Source organism: Garra rufa, chromosome 3 (genome assembly GCF_049309525.1).
Source record: "Garra rufa chromosome 3, GarRuf1.0, whole genome shotgun sequence".
In the NCBI taxonomy this organism is placed as follows: domain Eukaryota; kingdom Metazoa; phylum Chordata; class Actinopteri; order Cypriniformes; family Cyprinidae; genus Garra; species Garra rufa.
The window spans coordinates 52,051,258-52,074,021 of record NC_133363.1 but is presented as its reverse complement, the minus strand read 5'-3'; the positions used below and the strand labels follow the sequence as shown (position 1 = coordinate 52,074,021).

Below are 22,764 nucleotides of genomic sequence, written 5' to 3'. Positions count from 1 at the left end.
TAAGCAAATATTTTCATATTTTTTACTCGTTTATGTGTTTATTTATTTGTTGGTTTAAGATTCTTGCACACAAAATTGAAAAATAAATCTCAAAAGTTAAAAATTACTTTCTTACCGATGTTTTCCAAACAGCTACTTTGCTGCGATTTCCTCAAGTAAGTTTTAAAATATTTGTGTGTTCAAATAATACTACAAAAGGAACAAAATAGTTATTTTTGTTTTTTATTAAGTTTTTTGGTCGAAGTAAAAATAAACTGTTCGTCTCCTGACCAGTAGGTGGCAAACACACTCTTCTGTGTTTATCACGCTTGCTCGGGTCTTTCTTTACATGTTAAAGATGGCCGAGGTTGATAATGATGGGGAGCAGAAAGCAACAGACAAAGATGACTTGCAAGTGTTAAAGGTTTGAGTTTCCTCTGTCTTTTAGTGAGGTGACAAATAAATAGACATCGCTTCATTCAGATGATGGTGTCGATTATATATAATGTAAGTTAGACATGGCTGTGGTACCGCCTGTCACTATAACAACTGATACAATGCATTGTAACATCGGAGAACAAGCAGGTTTTTAAGTAAAGGAGCATCTGAATCTTTTTGATTTACCTCTGTGTAATGTAGCTTGATCGTGTTATCCTAACGTGCTTTCCATCATGTCGTGTTATTGTTGTTTTACCCATCATTCACCTCTTTCTGCAAGAGATACGTATTGTAGTACTGTAAAACAATAATAAATTGGGTTCTTTAAACAGTATAAAAAGCTTTCAGAATCATACATTTTTATTTTGTTTTTGATGATAAATGCTGTTATGCCACAGCTGTATTCCCATAAGACGTCTCTTCTGTTCACCAAGGCTTCATATATTTGATCCAAATTACTAAATAAAATAACTGTTTTCTATTTGAATGTTTTAAAATGTAATTTATTCCTGTGATTTTTAAAGCTGAATGATCCTTCAGAGATCATTCTAATATTCTGCTGCTAAAAAAAACGTTTTGTTGAAAACAGTTGAGTAGATTTTTTTCATTTTTTTTTTGAAAAGTAGAAAGTACAAAAGAACAGCATTTATCTGAAATAGAAATCGTTTTAATCATTTTAACATTTAACAAAAAAACTCCAATCTTTCGAATGTTATAGTGTGTAATGTTGCAAAAGCTTTTTATTTCAGATAAATGCTGATCTTTATATTCATAAAATCCTAAAAAAAATGTTTGTTTTAAATATTGATAATAACAATAAAAATGTTTCTTGAACAGCAATCAGCATATTAGAATGATTTCTGAAAGGCTTGTGTTTTACTAAAGAGTGGAGAAATGATGCTGAAATAAATTACATTTTAAAATATATTAAATAGAAAGCAGTTATTTTACATTTCACAATATTACCGGTTTTGCTGTATTTTGGATAAAATAAATGCAGCCTTGGTGAGCAGAAGAGAATTCTTTAAAAAACATTACAAATCTTACTGTTCAAAAGCTTTTGACTGGTAGTGTAAGTACAATAGCAACTTTTCTAAGCAAACACAGCAGTAAAGTAGAATCTCTTTAATGTTCTTTCTTTTTTTACAAATGCAAAAGGAGCACTATTTGCTTTCATATTTTTGCTTTCATGATACAATGCAAGTGAGTGCTGACTGGGGCTGTTATTCTGTCTAAGATCACTTTTGCGGTTTCACAAGGTGACACAATTTATTTTTGGCTGAACTATTTCTTCAATGTATAAAATCTCTGAGTTTTTGAGTAACATCAAATGTGCAGTTTTTTAATAATAGCATGTTTCTCTCACAGGAGCTGGTAGATGATCTTTACTCCTTTAGGGACTGTTACTTTGAGACGCACAGTGTTGAAGATGCTGGTAGGAAACAGAATGATGTTGCTCAAGAGATGGCAAAGACCCTTCAGAGGCTGGAGGAAAAAGAAGGTGGGTGTAGCTTAATTTTCTACAAACTCCATTTTAAAGGACCTTCATGTTTAATAAAATATATTCTGACAATTAATTTGAAATATATGTTGCTAAAACCTTAAATCATGGATTAGAAAAAAAATAATAATTTTCTTATGTGTTTACTAATATTATACTGTTTTTCAACAGATTTGTACAAAAATAGTGCCCAGTTCCTGCTGCTACGGGGTCGGTGTCTGAACGTCGCTCCAGAGTTCAGTCAGACTGCAGAGGAGTGTCTGTCCCGGGCTGTTAAACTGGAACCAGGTTTGGTTGAGGGCTGGAACACGCTGGGAGAGCAGTACTGGAAAAAAGGAGACCTGACCGCGGCCAAGACCTGCTTCACAGGTGCACAACAGCAGGTGAGTCTTACTGTAGCCAAGAACAATTGGTCTCATTCATTAAGTGTGCATACTCACAGTTTAATCAGTATTATAACCACTTGTAATTATGTTAAAATAAAATTGTGTCGGTGCCGTTGTGGTTTAGTCATCCCGAGTTCGAGTCCCGGCTTGCGGATTTTCCCAATCCCGTCCCCTGTCTCAACCTCTCATTACTCATCATATACAGTGAAAGCTGAGTTAGGTTTCTCTGTATAACAGAGAACATGTACAGCTGTCATGAGAGGTCTGTACAAAAGGTGTTTAGAGAGCACAGGATTAGTTCACCCAAAAATGAAAGTTCTGTCATCATTTACTCAACCTCATGTCGATCCAAACCTGTAAGAGCTTAGTTTGTCCTCGGAGCACAAATTAGGATATTTTTCCATAGATAGCAAGTGTCCTACCATGGTCAAGGTACAGAAACGTAGTAAGGATATTTGATATGGTACTCCCTAAAAAGCTCACAGATGAACCCTGTTGTGTCTTGTCTTCATTCAGAGTAAGAATAAAGTGTCTCTGAGAAGCCTGTCTATGGTCCTGCGACAGCTGCCACCAGAAGAAGACACTCAGGAGCAGAGCAAACGCATTTTGGAGAGTGTGGAGTTGGCCAGGCAGGCTGTGCAACTTGACGTCACTGATGGGACTTCGTGGTGTGAGTGTATTACACTGTTATTGCAAAACAAATGTTACATTAGATGCATTCCTTTTACTATAGATGGGGTAACCTGTAAAATTAAGTTTGGACTTCATAGGGTATTTCACCATCTTAACAGATAGTTAATGATAAATAATTGCCCTCGTGTCTTTCCAAACCTATGTGACTCTTTGTTCTGTGAAAAAGTTATTTTGAAGGATGTTGGTAACCAAATAGTTTATGTTCCCATTGACTTCCATTGTATTATTTGTCCATACAGTGTAAGGCAATGGGAACTGAAACTGTTCATAAACGTTCTTTAAAATATCTTATTCAAAGAATTAGTTCACTTCCAGAATTAAAAAAAAAAAATCCTGATAATTTATTTAACCCTATGTCATTCAAGATGTTCATGTATTTCGTTCTTTAGCCAAAAAGAACTAAAAGTCCCTGGAAAACATTCCAGGACTTTTCTCCATATAGTGGACTTCAATGGGAGCCAAAGGGTTGAAGGATTGCAGTTTCAAAGGGTTCTACATGATCCCAGCCGAGGAATAAGGGTCTCATCAAGTGAAATGATCGGTCAATTAAAAAACAAAAAAACAAAAAAAAAAAACAGTAAATGTACATACTTTTTAACAACAAATGCTTGTCTTGCACTAGCTCGACTTTCACGCATTACGTAATCATAGGTGGAAGTAACGACTCAGTGTTTACAAAGTAAATGTGCAAAGAAAGTCAAATGCCTGAAAATCTTTTGCAACAGAAGACCCTTATTCTTTGGCTGGGATTGTGTATAGCCCTTTGAAGCTGCATTGAAACTGCAATTTGGACTTTTAACTTAGTGACCACCATTGAAGTCCACTATATGGAGAAAAATCCTGGAATGTTTTTCTCAAAACCCTTTTTTTTGTTTTTCCTTGAAGAAAGAAAGATATGAACATCATGGAAGACATAAAGGGGTGAGTAAAACTTAAAGTCATAAGGGTTTGAAGCAACATAAGGGTGTGTAAATAATAACAGAATTTTCCTTTTTCAGGTAAACTATCCTTTTAAGTGAAAATTCAATCCAAATTAACATTTTGTGAAGTGAACTTCAAAAAATATATCCATGCTCTAAGAACGCAGCTATTGTTTCCTAACGACATATCTGAATAGAGACAGAATGTAATGTTGGTATACAGAAAAATAAGTAATAAATTATTTTATCCGGTTTATTTTGACCCAACAGATATTTTAGGGAACGCATATATCTCCATGTTTTTCACCAGTGGACAAAACCCACAGCTCTCTCAACAGGCCCTCAGTGCCTATGCACAGGCTGTGAGTATTTCCTTTTCCTCTCTCTAATGCAGGGGCTTTCAACTCTGGCCCCCAAGATCCGTTTTCCTGCAGAGTTCAGCTTCGACCCTAATCAAATACACCTGAACAAGCTAATCAATAAGGCAAGTCTGCAACCATTAGCCGAAAAAGCATAACGGCAAATGCTAACGATTCCGGTCTGGCGATATGTGGGAAAGGAGATTAGAGGCTGTTTTTTTTTTTTTTTTTTTTATGAATGTCAATGGTGGAGAGGCTTCACTATGTTGAATATAACCAGCTTTTTGGAGGAAACAGATTATTATTTAATGAATCAACAGCCTATCTGCTAGTTTTCAACATGTTTTACACTAAACAATACTTTTGTATTGAACTGTTTTTAGAGTTTACTATGAAAAAAAAAATGCTGTTTTATAAGAGAAGTCACTGACTTTTTGCGACAGGTGGAATTCAGCTTATGGCACTGCTCATTCATTCCTATGGTATCCGTAAACAGTGATAGAGTGTCACACAACTCTGACTAGAATTCAATGATGTCAAGGCTGTAATGTGATTGGTTATTAAGGGACACGTGATCCAAGTTAGCCGTTACGCTTACTCCAGTAATAAGTAATACAGACCCTCTCATCTCCCTATAGTAAGACAATCTCTGTTTAGGATCACTAGAAAGTTACAGACAGGTGAGTTTGATCAAGATTAGAGCTAAACTCTGCAGGAAAATGGATCTCACGGGCCAGAGTTGAGAACCCCTGGTCTAAGGTATCATCCAAACATTAATTTGTTTAATATTGTTTAATAAGCCAAAGCTAGTTGTCATCAATTTACATTATAATTTTATCTGTGCATATTTACAGGAGAAAATCGACAAGACATCCTCAATGAATCCTGACCTCCATTTCAACAGAGCTACGGTAACAATTCACACAGTTGCTTTTTCACTTGTTTCCTCAAAACAGCAAATGCGTCACAGTAAAACCAGCATCTTATCCATCTTGTTACATATATAAACTGATAAACAATGTGCTGTTGCACTTCCGCTATGTATAGCAGGCCTAAGAAACTCCTTTTTGTCACTAGTTGTTCCAGTATGAGGAGATGTACAGTTCAGCTCTGGATGGATACAGCCGTGCTGCAGCTCTGGATCCTGGCTGGGAAGATGCTCGGGAGAGAGAAAAACAGCTGCTGAATTACCTAGACCAGGTTACAGTGTTATTAGAGAATAAGGTGAGAGAAATCAACAGCGACCTTTTATGGTTTACACTGGCGCAAAACAGGCATTTTCAGTTCATTTTTATGGGAGCTGAGCTGTTGACAGCATCTGTTGAGGGTGTCTGAGAATGTTAAAAAGTTCAGACATGCTTAACTTTTTCCAAACATTGGGTGAAAATGGAAGGTGGCAGCCAATCGCTGTCAGGGTGCAGATAATAATGATCGATATCTGCATATTGTACTAAAGTTTCTGTTGAGTTTAGTGGGGAAATGTACATATTTGCATTCTTTCACTGTGAACTGACTGTCTGGTTTTACAAAAGGGTGTTAAATAAACACCAAATCTTGATTTTGGGGCATTTGGAAACAAAGCTTGCATCTGTCTGCATCTTTGGTTGCTATTTGGGTTGTTTCCAGGAGATGGCAGTGGAGTACAGTCAAAACAGTAATTTGGAGGTCTGTAAGAAACCACAAATAACCCCGCTCTCTTTGTGTTTCAGGGAAAAGTAAAAGCACGGCGTCTTCGTAACATGCTTTCCTCACTCAGTACCTCCGCTTTGGGCCCATGCTCCTCCCCTCAGTTCCGGTCTCCATCGGGCCGTGTGGGGAGCCTTGAACCCCGTAGCTTATCCGCTCTCACTCACGGCCACAACGGTGGGGTGGCAGCACTAGGAAAAGTGGTCTTCAGTTTTGCCTCAGAGGGCCGTATGGCCTTGTGAGTTTAAATGCCTAAAATTACTAAACATTTAATAACAAAACCAGAATGGTTACTAGAAATATTTGAATGATTACTGTTGGTATTGTTTTATTTTTAAAATGGTTTTCTTGTTTTTGTCTTGCAGTACATTTGGCATGGTGGACAGTGATGAGACCTGTTGTGTAGTCATGGTGTATAATACAGCAGACAGCTGGGGTGTTTTAATAGGGGATACTGTAGTCATTCCTGAACCACAGGTCAAACGGCACAGCGTAACACATAAAGATAAGGTTCGTGAATAACTTTTCATTATACTTTTTAAAGTTTTATACTTCCACTTGCACTACAATTCCAAATTTTGTGGTCGTTCAGATTTTGAAAATGTTTTCCAAAGAAGTCACATGTGCTCACTAAGGCTGTGTTAATTTGACAAATACAGTAAGAACAATATTCTGAAATATTATTACAATTTAAAGTTACTTTTCTACTTTTTTGATGTAATTGATTTCTGTGACAGCAAGGCTGATTTTCAGCATCATTATTCCAGTCTTCAGTGTCACATTTAGTGTTGATTTGGTGTCCAAGAAATATTTCATATTATCAATGTTAAAAACCGTTGTGCTGCTTAATCAATTTAATGCATCCTTGCTGAATAAAAGTATTCGATTCTATAAAAAATATATTTACCTACTGACCCCAAACTTTTGAATACCGTACTGTGCAAACGTTTTAGGCCACTAGTACTTTCACCAACAAAAAGTTGTTTTAAGTCAGTTATTTTTATCTTTTGCTGTAGTGTGTCAGTGGAAAATATCAGTTTACATTTTCAAACATTCATTTTGCCATTAATTGTAATAATCCAGTGAGATTTGTTTGCACAAGGAGTCTGTCAACAGCCAGTGCTCCACACAGAGATCTGATCTCATCATCACCCAGTCTGTCTGGAATGGCATGAAGAAACAGGACAAACTGAGACAGACTAAACCCTGAAGAATTGTGGCAATGTCTCCAAAATGCTTCACAAAATCTACTCGCAAAGCTACCTGAAAAACTATGCACAAGTGGGAGTTTTCCTAGGGAAAAAGCTGCTGTAAAAAAACAAAGGATGGTCACACCAAATGTTGATTTAATTCAGTTAATAGAAGTTACTTGATAAAGAAAATCTAATTATGAAAACTTTTGACAGCATTCTCATTTTACAGCTTTTTTACCCAAGTGCCTTAAACTTTTAACAGTACTGAAGCTTTCCAGGTAGGTTTCTTAAAGCATCTTGGAGACGTTGCCACAGTTCTTCAGGGTTTAGTCTGTCTCAGTTTGTTCTGTTTCTTCAGGTCATTCCAGACAGACTGGATGATAATGAGATCAGATCTTTGTATGGAGCACTGGCTGTTGTGCAAACAAAAATCTCACTGGATTATTACAATTAATGGCAAAATGAATGTTTGGAAATGTTAAGTGATATTTCCTACTAACACACTACAGCAAAAGATGTAATATTTGTAATGATGTTTTTATAACCGGTTTCTTCTTTGCTTCTCTCTATAGTCATATGACTTCAGGAGTATACGTGTGGACTCCCCCTTGCTCCTTATAGTCAATGGGAAAAGACAGGTGATGAAAAGCCAAAGCGCTGCCTTTGTTACTTACAAACCACAAAGTGAATGAAAACCCAGAGAGAGGACGTACAGTGAGAACTTTGAGAGGGTAGTGTTTTTCCATTTTGTATATATTTTGTTCTGTTCTGGTTTGTGAGAACAAAAGTCTTTGTACATATGTTTTTCCAAGTCATTTCCCTTTTTTAATTTTCCTCTTGTTTGTTGATGGGCATCATTGTTAAGATTGTGCTGCGGTCTGTTTCATATTTGGGTTGTAAAAATAAAAAAAAAGAAATCCCAGTCTTGCTCTGATCAATCTGCCAGTTCCTACACATAATAAACATGATTACGTAGGGTTTTTCCAAAAATTTTTAATTATGAGTTATTTTCCACAATGAGGTAATTTACATTAGTGGAAATATATTCACATCATAACTCCTCCTTTAAACTCTGTGTAACCGCTTTATCAATAAATATCCAGTTTGAAAGAACAAGGAACTAAACAGAAACAACCATATTTGGTAGTCAGAACTGAAGTCAGAATATATAAATGAAAGAAAAAAGCATCATAGTGAAGCTCGAGTCAAACTTAGTTTTTTTTGATAAAAGATTGGGTTCTCTCTCGGATGGGTGTGCTGAACTGGAAGAACGTTTTAGCATTTTCTGGTCCAAGTGAGAAGAACCTGTCACTGTCTGGTCCCAGGAATGTAGGACTGCTATGGGGAGAGCGCTGTTTGACCAAACCTGATGACAATAATTGCAAATTGCAAAGTCTCAAAGAACTCTTGACCTGATTTACTGATGCAGGGTAAAAGTAGACGACTATACGATTATAATAATAACAATAAGTTTAAATAAGGAACCATTATACTTGTTTCTACCCATTGCTTTTTCCCCCCCTGACCTGAAGTGAAAGAGTGGGAAATGTGATCCTTCTCTCCTGTTCCCAGCGTGTGCCTCCGTAGTGAGTCTAGAAGTCCCTGCAGCTTCTGATATTGCCTATTTCGTTCATTCAGTCGCTCCAAAACCTCATTGTACTTCCGTTTATATTCTTCCAGCACCTGGAGAATGTAAAAGTTGAAAATTAGATGGCTTTGAACATTGATGGCTGTTAAAGAAATACTATATATAAAATACATGGACACACTTGATTAAATGTTTCTTGTGATCTTAACTTTTACATTGTGTGCTAAAGGCACATCAATATGTGTAACCTCAAAACATATTTTAATATTGCTACAATAAAATTGTGAAGCACTATTTAAACACTATTATATATATTCACTTTTTTCTTTTCTTTTTAAAGATATTTTTAATCGTTTATTCCTGTGATGGAATAGTTTGTCATTACATTTTGTCATTGTTTAAAAAACAGTTGTTTTTTAAGTGCTGCTTAATATTTGTGACCCTGGACCCCAAAACCAGTCTTAAGTAGCACAGGTGTATTTGTAGCAATAGCCAAAAATAAATTGTGTGGTTAAAATTTTTTGTTATTATTCTTATATGCCAAAAATCATTAGGATACTAAGTAAATATCATGTTCAATGGAGATATTATGTAAATTTCCTACCATAAATGTATCAAAACGTAATTTTTGATTCGTAATATGCATTGCTAATAACTTCATTTGGACAACTTTAAAGGTGATTTTTCTCAATATTTAATTTTTTTGCACCCTCATATTTTAAATAATTGTATCTCAGCCAAATATTTTCATATCTTATTAAAATTATACATCAATGGAAAGCTTATTTGTGACCCTGGACCACAAAACCAGTCTTAAGTCGCTGGGGTATATTTGTAGCAATAGCCAAAAATACATTGTATGGGTCAAAATTATTGATTTTTCTTTTATGCCAAAAATCATTAGGAAATTAAGTAAAGATCATGTTTCATGAAGATTTTGGTAAAATTCCTACTGTAAATATATCAAAATGTAATTTTGGATTAGTAATATGCATTGGTAAGAACTTAATTTGGACAAATTTAAAGGTGATTTTCTCAGTCTTTTGATTTTTTTGCACCCCCAGATTCCAGATTTTCAAATAGACGTATCTCGGTCAAATATTGTCCTATCCTAACAAACCATATATCAATAGAAAGCTTATTTATTAAGCTGTCATATGATGTATACATCTCAGTTTTGTAAAATTTAACCTTATGACTGGTTTTGTGGTCCAGGGTCACATTTGTCTACATTTTGTATAAATCTTGTATTGCATTGTATAAATCTCAATTTCAAAAATTGACCCTTATGACTGGTTTTGTGGTCCAGGGTCACATTTTTTGTGCAAACCATAATACTTTCTTAATTAACAGAAAGTTTAAGAGATTTGAATTTATTTTAAATACGTTTTTATAACAGTATAAAGGTTCCTGCTGTCATTTTTTAAGGACCAAAAAAATATGTTTTATGGTGAACATTTTTTGGTTTTGATTGCATTTATATTAAATTTTTTTTGAAAAGCAGTTCGAGTGGGCATTGGTTTGATGGCATGATCATATTTGAGACCTTTTTCAGTGATGCAATCTCTCCTCTCAATGCATTTAACTCATGCTCTTTGCTCTGGTTCTGCTGGATCATAAACTTCTCCATCTGGAGCACTTGTCCTCCAGTTCTGGACAGATTGTACTCCATCAGCAACCTCTCCTGGTTGACCTGATAATAACCACAAACAAAATTCAAAAGAGGAAGGTGAAGAAAGGTGCATTAATCCCAACCTTTCTTAGTTTCTCTATACTGAATTTCAACACTGCAGACAACAAACCTGGTATGTCCAAAAGTCTAGCGCTTTATGACTGATTTCCAAAACCGTTTCGGGCGGTAGTCCGATCAAAACCATAGCCTTGTATTGCTCTGACGGTGCCATCTCGGTTCTAATCACGTCCAGTTTCCCAGGAAGCATGGAGGAGCAAGCGGGGCAGATGGCAGGTGTGCGGCTGAACTCTTCCGAGCCGTGTTGATCACAGAATACATGAGAGCAGGACGTGACCCACGCGAACCCACTCAGCTTTGCCCGGCATTTATGCGAATTACACAGCAAGGTGAATTTAGATGCAGACATGGCGGTTCTTGTGGAAGGAAACAGAAATGTAAAACATTATATTATTATATGTTGTTTCAGTGGTTACGCTGACGAAAAATGATGAAAGGTTACGTGTAAGCTAGCAAAGCGCGGGAAAAATATTACCAAGCTTTCATAGAGCTGTTCAAAAACTTAATCAAACCAATGCGGTTATAATATATATATATATATATAGCTCTTCACAAATATATAGCTTTATAAACTCATGATAGTTTACCGAGAATTTGCATGTGTGTTGTCCATTATTTACAGTCAGGCACAGGTAGAAGGCTGCGCGGGATTCACTGCCCTCATCTGATTGGCTGCTGACTGAACGATGATAAAACTTTTAACAGACCGTTTTAAATAGGAAGGAGAATCAGAAAAATTTGACGTTCATTTACCTAAATATGTGGTGGTTCGGTCTAAGGAATCCATTGGGCCATTCTACAGAATTGGTCCAAACTGCTGTCCCACAACCAAAAAAAAAAAAAAAAAAAACACATTCAAAAAGCATTTAAGTATTAAAATCTTAGATGTTTACTAAGTTATCTATTGAAACCCACAATAATATTCAAAATATAAGTAAGCTTAATACATATAAAATCATAATTTAGTGGGTACTAAATTTCAACTTATTAATCATTTCATTGTTGTTTTTAAAAATATCTTTTTGTTTTTCTAAAAAAGTTCAAAAAATATTTATTTTATATTTTCTTTGTAAATTATGAAATCTTGTGTAAAATCTTGTGTCTTGCATTTTCACGTCACTACTGAAACAGTAAATGTTTTAGTCCACTGGCTGAGACTGATTTAACTACACCCCTACATTTATGATCAGGAAATATTTGTGTCACTCTCTCTCAGCTACATGGTGAGTAGATAGGCCCTATCATTTTGAGGTAAATGTGTTCAAAAGTCTGAAAAATCTGTGTGTAACTTTAAATAATGTCACTGCCAAACACCATTTTTCTATAATTGAACACTTTTTTGGGGAGCTATTCCATAACATTTAGTTTTTATATGTGTACAGCTGTTCAGTAACCATGTGCTGATACTTCAAAAGTATCTAAAAATGTTACTACTGAAACAGTCACGACTGAAATATTTGGTGAAGTTAGTAGTGACATCTTTGTTTTGTTTTTTGGGGGGTGTTATTCGATAAAATTGTCACTACTGTAACATTCACGACTGAAACATGTCATCATTGTTTCAGTAGTGACAAAATGGAACACATAATTGTTTATTTAAGGAAAATAAACACAATTTCAGTAATGCAGATTTTTAGTATTTTAGTAGTGTTTTAGTATGCAAGTTAAATTCTGTAATGCGATGTGGTCACTACCAAAGCATTGTCAGTACCGAAAATGTGCAGTCACGACCGAAACATGGGATGTTTTGTCAAAAATAAAGTATACTGAATTATTAACTAAGATGTTATGATAGTGTTTGGTTCAATGTATATTCAAACTAATGAATCCTTAAGTTTGAAATCAGTATTAACAACTTTTTACCTTGGATTTGAATTCAAAATACAAAAAATTGTATAAATCGCACTTGAAATATTGTTAAAATTGTAATTGTTATTGATTTACCTCTGAAAAACTTTTTAATGAAATAAATATATATATATATTCACAAGAAGATGTAAGCAAAATCTTAATAGGTCAATATAACCCTTTCTTATTAAATTATATATTATTGTGTTTCAGTAGTGATAAATTTGGGGAGAAGACAAATATGCCAAAATATTTTGAATATACAATTATGATAATTAACTGCACAATTAGAAAAGTGTGCCTCGGATATCATACAATTTACAAAATTTGTGTAAAAACGCTAATTTTTTTCAAGACATTTTCAACTCTGACTTTGAAAAAATTCTGCTGAATGTCCCATATATGTTATGCACTATTAAAAATAATGTTTTTAAAATAAGTCTCTTGTGGATCTTATTAAGATTGCATTTATTTGCAAAGTGCTGTAAGAACAGTAATACTGTGAAATATTATTACAATTTATGATGTAATTTAGTTTATTCATGTGATGGCAAAGCTGAATTTTCAAATCAAAGATCAATCAAATCAATCAAAGAGACCAAAAAATGAAAATTCTGTCATTAATTACTTGCCCTCATGTCGTTCCAAACCCCTTTGTTCATCTTCGGAACACAAATTAAGATATTTTTTTATTAAATTTGAGAGCTCTCTGACCTTCCATACAGCAAGGGTCCCACCAACTTCAAGGTCCAGAAAGTTACCAAGAACATCATACTCCATATGACATCAGTGTTTCAACCATAATTTTATGAAACTACGAGAATACTTTTTGCTGTGCAAAAAACTAAAATAACAACATTATTCAACAATTCTTCTCCTCCAAGTGCCATTTTGGAGAGTGCCACATTTATAAAATGTTATTTTTGGTTATTTTGCACACAAAAAGTATTCTCGTAGCTTCATAAAATTACAGTTGAACCACTACTGTCACATGGACTATTCTGTCAATGCTTTTGGTACCTTACTGGACCTTAAACGTGGTAGGACTTTTGCTGTCTATGGGTCAGAAAGCTCTTGGATTTCATCAAAAATATCTTAATTTGTGTTCCAAAGACGAACAAAAGTTTTACAGGTTTGGAACGACATGTGGGTGAGTAATTAATGACTTTTCATTTTTGATTTTTGGGTGAACTATCCCTTTAAGTGTTTCCTGGAAACACTGGTCTCCTCCAGCCAAAATACATCAATGGCCTTCTCAGAACAGAAACAGATGCAGCATTTCTCCCTCCATAGTGTCAAGTGCATCAAAGGGGCATGATAAAGGTAAAGGTCTTGACATTTTTCCGCTTTTCTTTTCTTCTCTTCTCTGTTTTTCCTATATATATCCCCATTTTGCCATTGTTTAGATTTATGAGCAAACACATATATTTGAAAGATGGTGCCTTAAAAAATATTTAGAAAAATGCCAAATCAATGCAAATCAGCCTAAATTTTGCCCAACCAAGTTCATTTTAACAATTTAATCAAAACCAGACAAATGTAGAGTAAAGCATTACAATCTGGCAACACTGATGAGTACTGTATAACAAATTAACAAGTAGTAAAACGAGCCATAATATGACTCGCTGTGCCTCTCTTTTTTGAATGAATGGTTTGTGTTAAATGTACAGTACAATATTATTGTGATATTTAATCATTTTATCTTAATTTATACTTTGTTATTGTAAACAAGCCTGTACATGAACAAACACACTAATGTATAAGATAAAAAAAACCACTTTATGATTAGCAGACCGCTTGGCCTTATGTGAGATACGGTGCAGGTCGGCTGCTTGTTTTTGATACATCTAATTAAAAATGGCTTTTCACTTCATCCCTCCTCCACGTGGTGTATGGGAACAGAGGCGGGGGTGAAAGGGGGGCATTGTGTGGAGCGGCAATGGATCCTGGGGGTGAGGAGAGAGAAAGAGATGCCCACTCAACTGTGTCCAGGTCGCCATTGTTGGAAATTCCCTTCCTATTCAATGCATTTTAAATAGAGCTCCGAATATTCGGACGCACCGACAAAGTGAGCGAGCCGCAGGGGGTCTTTACTCCAGTAGCCCGTGCAGTTATAGTCTATAAGCTGCTTGACGTTTTATCTCATCCCATCACCTTCCTCATCATCAGCCTTAAGCTATTTTTTATATATTTTTTTTAACATAACTTTAACATCTGGTGTATTTCTACATACATAATCTTCCACTATTCCTTTCAATAGGCTACTTAAGCTATTATTTTCTTACTAGGTAACCTGATAACACTTACAGTCTATTTTGTTTTACCTTCCTGTGAGTCAGATGATTTGCAATGTAGCCCATTTAGATTTCACATAAATCTTAGTAGACCTGCCCACACAAAAGGTGTGTCGTTCTCAAAAACTCTCAATGGCGCACCAAATGAACTGTAGTCATTAAGCTGTTTAAAACAGACAGATGTCATAATCTTGAGTAGGATTTGCATACATTACAAGCGTATTTTTAATCATAAAAGGTAGGAAATTTCGTATTGACTCGTATTGATATATAACTCAGTTGTCTAAATTACTAGAGAGCTGCTATTAGCATTAAGAGAAACGTAAAAGAGGGGGAAAGAAAGAAAAAGAGACGGTGTTCCGCGCCATTGAAATGCAAATGTCAGAACAAGGAGAGATTGTATTTTTGTGTGAGTGTGTGTGTGTGTCTTTGGAGAGGAGGGGAGGGGGGTCCGCAGAGTGGACAAGTTTGAGAAAGAGGGGACTTGTTGAGGAAAAACAGCCACACACGCACTCGCCAGTTCACACAGCAACAGCGGACGACGTCATGGTCTGCTTCAGCAAGTTTTTTTATCATCATTATTTTTTTTTAACTAACTGATGTTGTCTTAACGCGTCCTACAAGGTGGATTATTTGTGAACACGGGAGTTCGGTATTTATTTTTTCAAATACCGGTTTTATAATTTGCTTTGCAAAGTTGGTTGATGCCCGTAACTCTCACCGTCTGCTCGTGAATCATGTCACGCCGGAAACAGAAACGGCCCCAGCAGCTCGTTAACGCAGACCCCGGGGGCACCCGCTTGATGCCGCAAGGTGAGGAAATCATTCCTTTGTTAATTATTTGTAACCCTGGACTAATTGATAGTGATGTTTTATTATTAAAAAACGACTGGTTAATTAAAAAGTTTTGTGTAACTAGTTACAATTTACCAAGAGCACCTGTTACCCAAGTATTGAGAAAGTTTTATTACCTTAAGAGTTATGATACAGGTTGAAATGCACTAGTGCGTTTGGCCCTCTACTCAGTAAGCCATTGTTTAAAATCTCCAGCACACAGCTCACATTTCTGTCATGACCTGACTTTTCAAAAATAAGTAGTTTGCTGACATTTCCCGCTCAAAATGTCTGTTAAGTGTGTTATATTGAAAGAAGGCTCTTGAAGACATGGCCGGAGGGTTGGTCTAAAGGTGTTTGGCCGTATGGCCGGTCATTATGTTGACATGAATCACTCAGGGGCCATAACTGCGTTAGCTTTTCACTAATGTCAATCCTCCAAGAGACTTGCAGCATAGTCAGTTTGATTGCTGGGGGTCTTTTATGCATTTAGAGAAGTCTCCTATTCAGTGTGAATAAGGTGCAGGCAAGGGGGAGGGGACGAAGGGGGTGTTTGGGTAAAGATTAATCTCTTCTCACTCTATTCTCTCCTCTTCTCCCTTATTCTCTCTCTCATGTTTCCATGTGCTCCTCTTTTCTGCTCCCACCGTGTTCCCCCCTACCCACTCCCTTGCCTCTATTCACTTTGTACCTCTGCTCAGTTGGGGGTTCCACTGTTAGAATACAGAGAGGAGAAAGAATGCACTGTTGCGTGTATGCATAGAAGAAAAAGTTAGCTGAGGAATCTTAAAGATGCAGCACCTTTGTGATTCAATTTCTATAGCTATTGGCAAGGACAGGTAGTAAGTTCTGAGGGTCTTTTTTTAGAGTTGGGGTTGAGCGTTTCTGGTGTACTTCAGCAGATTTGTCAGTGTACAGTCATTTTGTGTATCAGTATCCCACAGAATGGAAATAGTTTGTCTGTCAGTCAACCCACTGTTTTCCCAACCCCCTTCTTCTGGTTCTTTTTCTGCGCTCAAGATTCGAAAAGAATTTGACCTTAGAGCTCATGAGGTTAGGTCATCTAGCCAATCAGAGCGCATGGACAGTGCCCAAAACCCTTTCTATGCGCTGACCTCTGACCCTGTGTGGGGTCAGGGGGGAAGGGTGAATAGAGAGATGAAAGATGTAGTTGATGGACAGAGGGTTGGGTTAAGAGGGGTTATGGGTTGTTGTGGTGATATCTATTGTCTTCTAAAAAGCATTGCAATAGCTGCAAGGTGGTTAGTGAGTTGTGGCAAGAGTGAGGATGGAAGATGTGAGTGTGGTATATGAAGGTTGTGATTTAAGGGTGAAAGATCATTAAGAATGCGGAATGACAAGTGGCATTCAGCATTTTGGTGAAAGAAAACTGTTGACAAAGGGGTTGGCTTAAATAGGCTTTCTCAGAACTTGTTCTTATAGAACTCAATTAGAACAATGAATATATACATTGAATTATACAATAATGAAACAATGCAGTAATATTGAAATGTTTTTTAAATAACTGCCCTTGCCTGATCAATCAATGCTATATACTTAAAAACTGTTTTCCTTTTTATTTTTCTCCAGATGACCAGTTTCCAGTGAAATCTCCATCCACCTCTCTTGCCTCTGAAGCTACCTCGTCATCGTCCTCATCCTCTCCTACATCCCTTCAGGACTGTCAGCCTCCTTTGGCCCCAAGACCATCTCCTGGCGGCCTTCATGCTCCCTCGCTCCCCAATGAGAGCTCATCGCCTCCCCACTGGCCAAATCACATTGCCTCATATTCTACATCTCTGCCTAACGCACACTCATCTCTCTCTCCGGACTTCCCACACCCTTCCCTGTCCTCCCAAACCCACTCTCCTCCACCTAGCCAGCAGAAGTCCACTCATATTCTATCTCATCAGCCCCACTCCACTGTGACGTCCCCACCAATGGGTATTTCTGCAACCACCACTACCTCCTCCTCCTCCTCTTTATCCTCTTCATCATCGCTGGGTGCCCCACCACATCAAGGAAGTCCTAGTCCCATCCACCAAACTCCTTCATCACCTTCAGAGCAACTCCAGGTGCCTCCAACTCTCGCTGTACTGTTAGAGGAGCTTAGGGTCCTGCAGCAAAGACAGATTCACCAAATGCAGATTACAGAGGAGATATGCAGACAGGTGTTGCGCCTAGGTGGTATGGTCAGTGCCCAAGATGCACCTCAGGGATCTGTGGAGGGTCAACAAAGTGATGCAGGCTCTAGCTCCCCACCTACTACTGTCTCCGGTGCCTCTTTGATTCCCCAAGCTCCTACATCCAAGCCCAACCAATCTCACACAAATGGAACCAGAGCTCTTTATTCCACAAGTTCATCTTCAACATCTTCCTCATCCTTAGTCACCTCTTCAGCCTCTGTGCACCCTCTGTCTCTAACGCTAGGACTTCCACCTCGTTACCTCAATGAAAAGTCTCCCAACACCTCTGTCAATCATGGCAACGGTGTGAATTTCCCAACTCCTCCCTTGCCCACGGTCAGTCTCTCCCAGGACCAGTTATCTCTCAGTTCCACTGTTAGTACGTCAAACGGATCTTCAAACTCCTCTTCAGGCCGCCAGCAGCACATCTGCCGGTTCTGTGGGAAAGTTCTGAGCAGTGACTCCTCACTACAGATCCATCTGAGATCCCACACCGGTGAGCGCCCATACCAGTGTCCGGTCTGCCTCAGTCGTTTCACTACCCGCGGCAACCTCAAAGCTCACTTCCTCCGTCACCGTGAGCAAAATCCTGAGCTGTCGCTCTCACTCTTGCCACCCGCTCTGTCTGAGCAGAGCCAGTCAGGATCTGGCTCAGGGCCATCACAGAGGCGCAGGAAACGTCGAGCAGAGGAGGAGGAGCCTTTTGGGGTTAAAGGTAGCGTAGGTGTGCCAGATAGTTTAGCTCTTGGTTTCCTGTCTGGGTCATCTCATCCATCTCCCTCCTCCCTTCCATTGCCACCCAGTGTTGATCTGGCCCTGCTTTCCACCGCCCACTCTTTGCTACAGCTTAACCGTGCCTCAGCTGCAGCCGCAGCCTCTGTTTCCACTAGTGTGCAGTCGTCTTCATCCATCACCTCCTCTGCCATGGCTGGTCAATTCAAAGGTGCAAAGCAACAGAGGTTTGATGAGAATACGCCACCACACTCTACCTTACATCCTGGTTCTCCATATTCCCAGCTGGCACATCTTCCGAAGATTCTCTTCCCATCAGGTCCCTCTGCACACCATCCTAGCCTTGCCCTTCTTCGCCCTCCTCACCTCACATCCCCTCACCTCCCACTTTCCTTCCCTTTCTCCTCATACCCCAAACCTCAAAACTCCTCTCCTCCGTCCTCCTCTCCATCCTCATCCTCTGCCACCTCTGACACATCAAAGCTGCAAAGACTGGCACAGAAGTTAGAGAAGCAGCCCCTCCCGAAAAGCATCAGTGAAGGCCAGGCTCAGGCAAATGACATATCCACAACCTCCAGTGCTAATGCTATCTCAGCTTACAGGAGGGAGATGATGGCTGCCTTAGGGCTGAACCCGAATACCAGCAGTGAGCCGGCTAGCCAAGAGCTCCAAGGGTCAACTGGCTCCTCTTTGCTCCCTAATCAGTGTGGAGTTTGCCTCCGTGTCCTTAGCTGCCCAAGGGCATTACGTCTCCACCAGGCCACTCACTTGGGTGAACGTCCATTCCCCTGCAAACTCTGTGGCCGCTCCTTCTCCACAAAAGGAAGTCTAAGGGCTCATCTAGCCACACACAGGGCACGTCCAGCCAATGCACGTGGCCAGAATTCATGCCCACTCTGTCAGCGCAAGTTTACCAATGCTGTGGTACTGCAGCATCACATTCGAATGCATCTGGGAGGCCAATTGCCTCCAGAAGGTAATGGGGACCTTCAGTCAGTGGAAGAACCTGGTCAAATGGATGGGGTTTCTTTACCCAAAAACCTTCAGTCTCTTCCTCTAAATATGAGCATGTCTTCCTCTGCCAGCTTACTGGAATCTGGCGCTAGCCTAAGAGATGCAACATCAGGTGTTGCAGATCAATTAATGGAGTCAGATCCAGATCCCTATGAGAACTCACCTGAGTCAAGTCCAACGGTCACCCTGGAGAAGGAGGACGCCTCAAGAGAAAACAGCCAACCTGACAATTCAGTTCCATCAGATGAGAACCATTATGGCGCAGTCCATCACAGCAAATCTCAAGTCAACGGCTCTGCAGAAGATGACGAAGACACGCCCTTATCTCTCTGTACTCGGACCAACTCCCAGGACATCTTATTTGATAAAAAATGGCACAATGGTGCTTCACATAAATCGGTGATTAGCGGCCCCAAACCTAGTTTAACCTCTGAGGCTCTCGATCTGTCACCTGCCCTCACTCCACCCTCCAGCCCAGGGTTGTCCACTGAGTCAAAATCAGACCAAAGCAGCGAGCAGACAACATATCATGTAAATGGAATAGTCCATGAAGGTGATTCTCACCGACCTACAGAGAATGCTTCTTTGCACATTCCAGACAGAGTCGCAGAGCAGAAGGCGAAAGCTGAGGATGCACAAGAGCCTGCAGAAGAGGAGAAAAGGAAAGATAAAGAAAAGACAGAGGTGACATCGTCAGAGACTCCCGTAGCCCCTCCACAACCACAGCGCTCAGAGAAACCTTACAGCTGCTCAGAGTGTGGAAAAGAGTATGCTAGCCGCAGTGGATTGAAGGTACGTAGATTGAATGTTAGATGACATTTTTATCTATTAAATATTCTTTAAACTACATGTGTCTACGTTAGAAACAAGACTTCTAATTTTTGTGTTTCAACAGGGGCATATGAAAGTCCACAGCGGAAGTATGAATCAGTTGGCCAGCACTGCATCCTCACAGTCATCTGAGGGAAAAGTTGTGGAGGAGTCAACCCATCGAAAACTGAGAGGAGAGGATGCTAAAAATATGTCAGAGGAAAGTACAAACAAATTGTCCTTGACTGAGCATCCTGCGTCTACTACTGACAAAGACGACAGGCCTGAAGACACTGCTTAAAAGAATGTGATTAGTTAGGTTTTAGCACTATTCTTGTTTACTGATTTCTATGACGACTTTTTTCAACTTTGTGTTTAGGAGTAGTTTTTAATTGTTTGATATTGTAGAATATTAGTAAATCATAAAATGTAATAGTAGTGCCTTTCCATGAAGACAATTAAATCATATTGATAAAGACTTAGTAAGTCTTTCGACTTCAAATATCAGGATGCACAGAAATTGGATCTTGAAACTAGTATTTGTGTATAACAAATGACGAGCACATTAATTATGTGTCTAAGTGCAATTTCAGAAATCAATTTGGAACTCCAGGATATACATGAAAATTACATTAAAAATATATACTTTCAAGCAAACTCTAGGAAAAAAGGGAATGACCTGATGTGTGAGATGGGTTTATAGAGATCATACCAAAACTGATCAACTGATGTGCAGCTGAATGTAAATATCAATTTTGTTTTACGTACCCTGTTTTTATCTTCTTTCATGCTGCTGTACTTTGTAGGTGTTTCTCTAAATAGCTGCACTATATCTGTGACTGCTGAAACTCTTATTGACAAGGGAGGTTTATGAGGTTCAACCTTCTTGGGTTAAAAGCCCCTATTGATTTATAAGTATTTAGGGTTTTCTATTTGATTATCAAAATAGCAAATCAGTTTTCACAATGCTGCAGATGAGCAAAAGCAGCTCAAAATTGCTGTAGATTTAAGTTTTGAACCTTTGACACAACTTTGTTGGCCCTGTTTGTATTGTAATTTTCATGGATGTAATATGATCCTAACTTGTCAAAAAGAGAAATAAAGTCAGAATGAATGTCTCAAGACTTTTTTACTTTTTTGTGCATTATTTTAATTGCGTTGAACACAAAACCGCCACCTGTTAAGCTATTTCCAGCATCCGATGAAGCTTTTTTGTTATTGTTGTTCCATAAGGCACTTTGTTCTTCAGCAATTGTCTTCATTCACCCCCTTCTTTTTAAAAAGTCTGCTTCCTTTAATGTTTTAGTTTCCCAGATTGGTGGTGTGCATGTTGATGGCCGTATGTGTGTATGTTGTGTGTGTGCGTGTGTGTGTTTGTTCACACACACATACACTTGTGTAATGTGATTGAGTGTGCAGCTGTACAGACTTCACTCCCTCCCCTCGAACACCCTCTCGCTTTCTGTGTCATGCTCTCTTTCATATGCTTGCTCTTTCATTTTCTCTTTCATTCTTTGCCTCTTTCACTCTCTTTCCATCCCACCCCCCCCCCCCCCCCCCCTCTCCCTGTGTAATGCGGCTGACACACAGGAAGCTCTAATCCTTGCACAATGTCCCCCCTCATCCCCCCTGAGCGTCTCTGCGCGGGATGAAGGGGAGGTGGAGACCGACCCGGCCAGCTGTCCCTAAAATGGCTCCTAATCCTGCCTCTGCCAGGCCCTCGAAACCATGACAACCTGTAACCAAGGAGAGAAATTTTGAGGTTGAGAGGGAGACGAACAATGAGCCAGAAACAAGGCATGTGGTAGAAGTTTGTCCACACACATTCAGGAAGGGATAAAGACATGTCTCAATCAAAAATAAGGAAATCTTCTAGAGGCTATGCCAAAATGTAGCATCATAAGAGGCAAGAAAGCAGCAAGAAGTGATGAATGGTTCTACAATGAGATGTCGAATATTTTTTTTTTTTTATATAGAATTTATGAAATCAATGGATATAAAGTTAAGCTTCTCTTCATTTACACTCTCAGCACTCCAGGTGGTTCATAAACCACCAACCCCACAGTGTATTTATTTGATTTACAGGAGTTAAGTAAAAATCTTGCCGAAAACAAGTTTTAAAAATACTAGAAAACATAGATAACATGTAAAGTATTAAAGTAGTAGTAAAAACAGCAACAATGGGAAAGTGTTTCCTTTGCATGTCAGGATAAACAGATGTGGTGTAACATCCTATTTTGACCACACGATGTCGACACATACACAGGTGTGTACTGTAAATAATCCAAAGGTGCAAGCAATCATTTTGAGTATGGTATATAGTATGTGGGGAAAAAAAACATCATTCAGAATGCCTAAAATGCAACTCAATCCTACATTTTTTTTCTTTTATTTATTTATTTCCATTCATGTAGATGTCTCTACACATGTAGATGACTCTAGATGTCTACTCTAGATTTTACGCCAGTGCAATTCCTCTATATGTGACCCTGGACCACAAAACCGGCGTAAGTAGCCCAGGTATATTTGTAGTAATAACCAACAACACATTGT

At 38.4% G+C, this 22,764-nt stretch overlaps 3 protein-coding genes across 3 annotated transcripts; 2 read left to right on the top strand and 1 right to left on the bottom strand.

Moving 5' to 3' along the window:
* The first annotated feature begins 312 nt into the window (after positions 1-312).
* ttc5 (tetratricopeptide repeat domain 5) lies at positions 313-8,068 on the top strand. Its single transcript, XM_073837434.1, has 10 exons — positions 313-403; positions 1,786-1,918; positions 2,090-2,301; positions 2,821-2,974; positions 4,188-4,279; positions 5,131-5,187; positions 5,354-5,500; positions 5,986-6,200; positions 6,328-6,472; positions 7,728-8,068. The coding sequence occupies exons 1-10, from the start codon at positions 329-331 to the stop codon at positions 7,845-7,847; spliced, it is 1,350 nt and encodes a 449-aa protein (XP_073693535.1). The 5' UTR covers positions 313-328; the 3' UTR covers positions 7,848-8,068.
* Positions 8,069-8,366: 298 nt separating this feature from the next.
* Positions 8,367-13,114, bottom strand: LOC141331613 (E3 ubiquitin-protein ligase CCNB1IP1-like). Its single transcript, XM_073836661.1, has 5 exons — positions 13,056-13,114; positions 10,546-10,849; positions 10,290-10,436; positions 8,682-8,838; positions 8,367-8,521 (listed from the first exon to the last, which is right to left on the bottom strand). Exons 1-5 carry the CDS (start codon positions 13,112-13,114, stop codon positions 8,367-8,369), a joined length of 822 nt encoding a protein of 273 aa, XP_073692762.1.
* Positions 13,115-15,169: 2,055 nt separating this feature from the next.
* Positions 15,170-21,315, top strand: LOC141332197 (uncharacterized). The gene is made up of 3 exons (XM_073837308.1): positions 15,170-15,448; positions 17,060-20,193; positions 20,297-21,315. The coding sequence occupies exons 1-3, from the start codon at positions 15,373-15,375 to the stop codon at positions 20,510-20,512; spliced, it is 3,426 nt and encodes a 1,141-aa protein (XP_073693409.1). The 5' UTR covers positions 15,170-15,372; the 3' UTR covers positions 20,513-21,315.
* Positions 21,316-22,764: the final 1,449 nt, after the last annotated feature.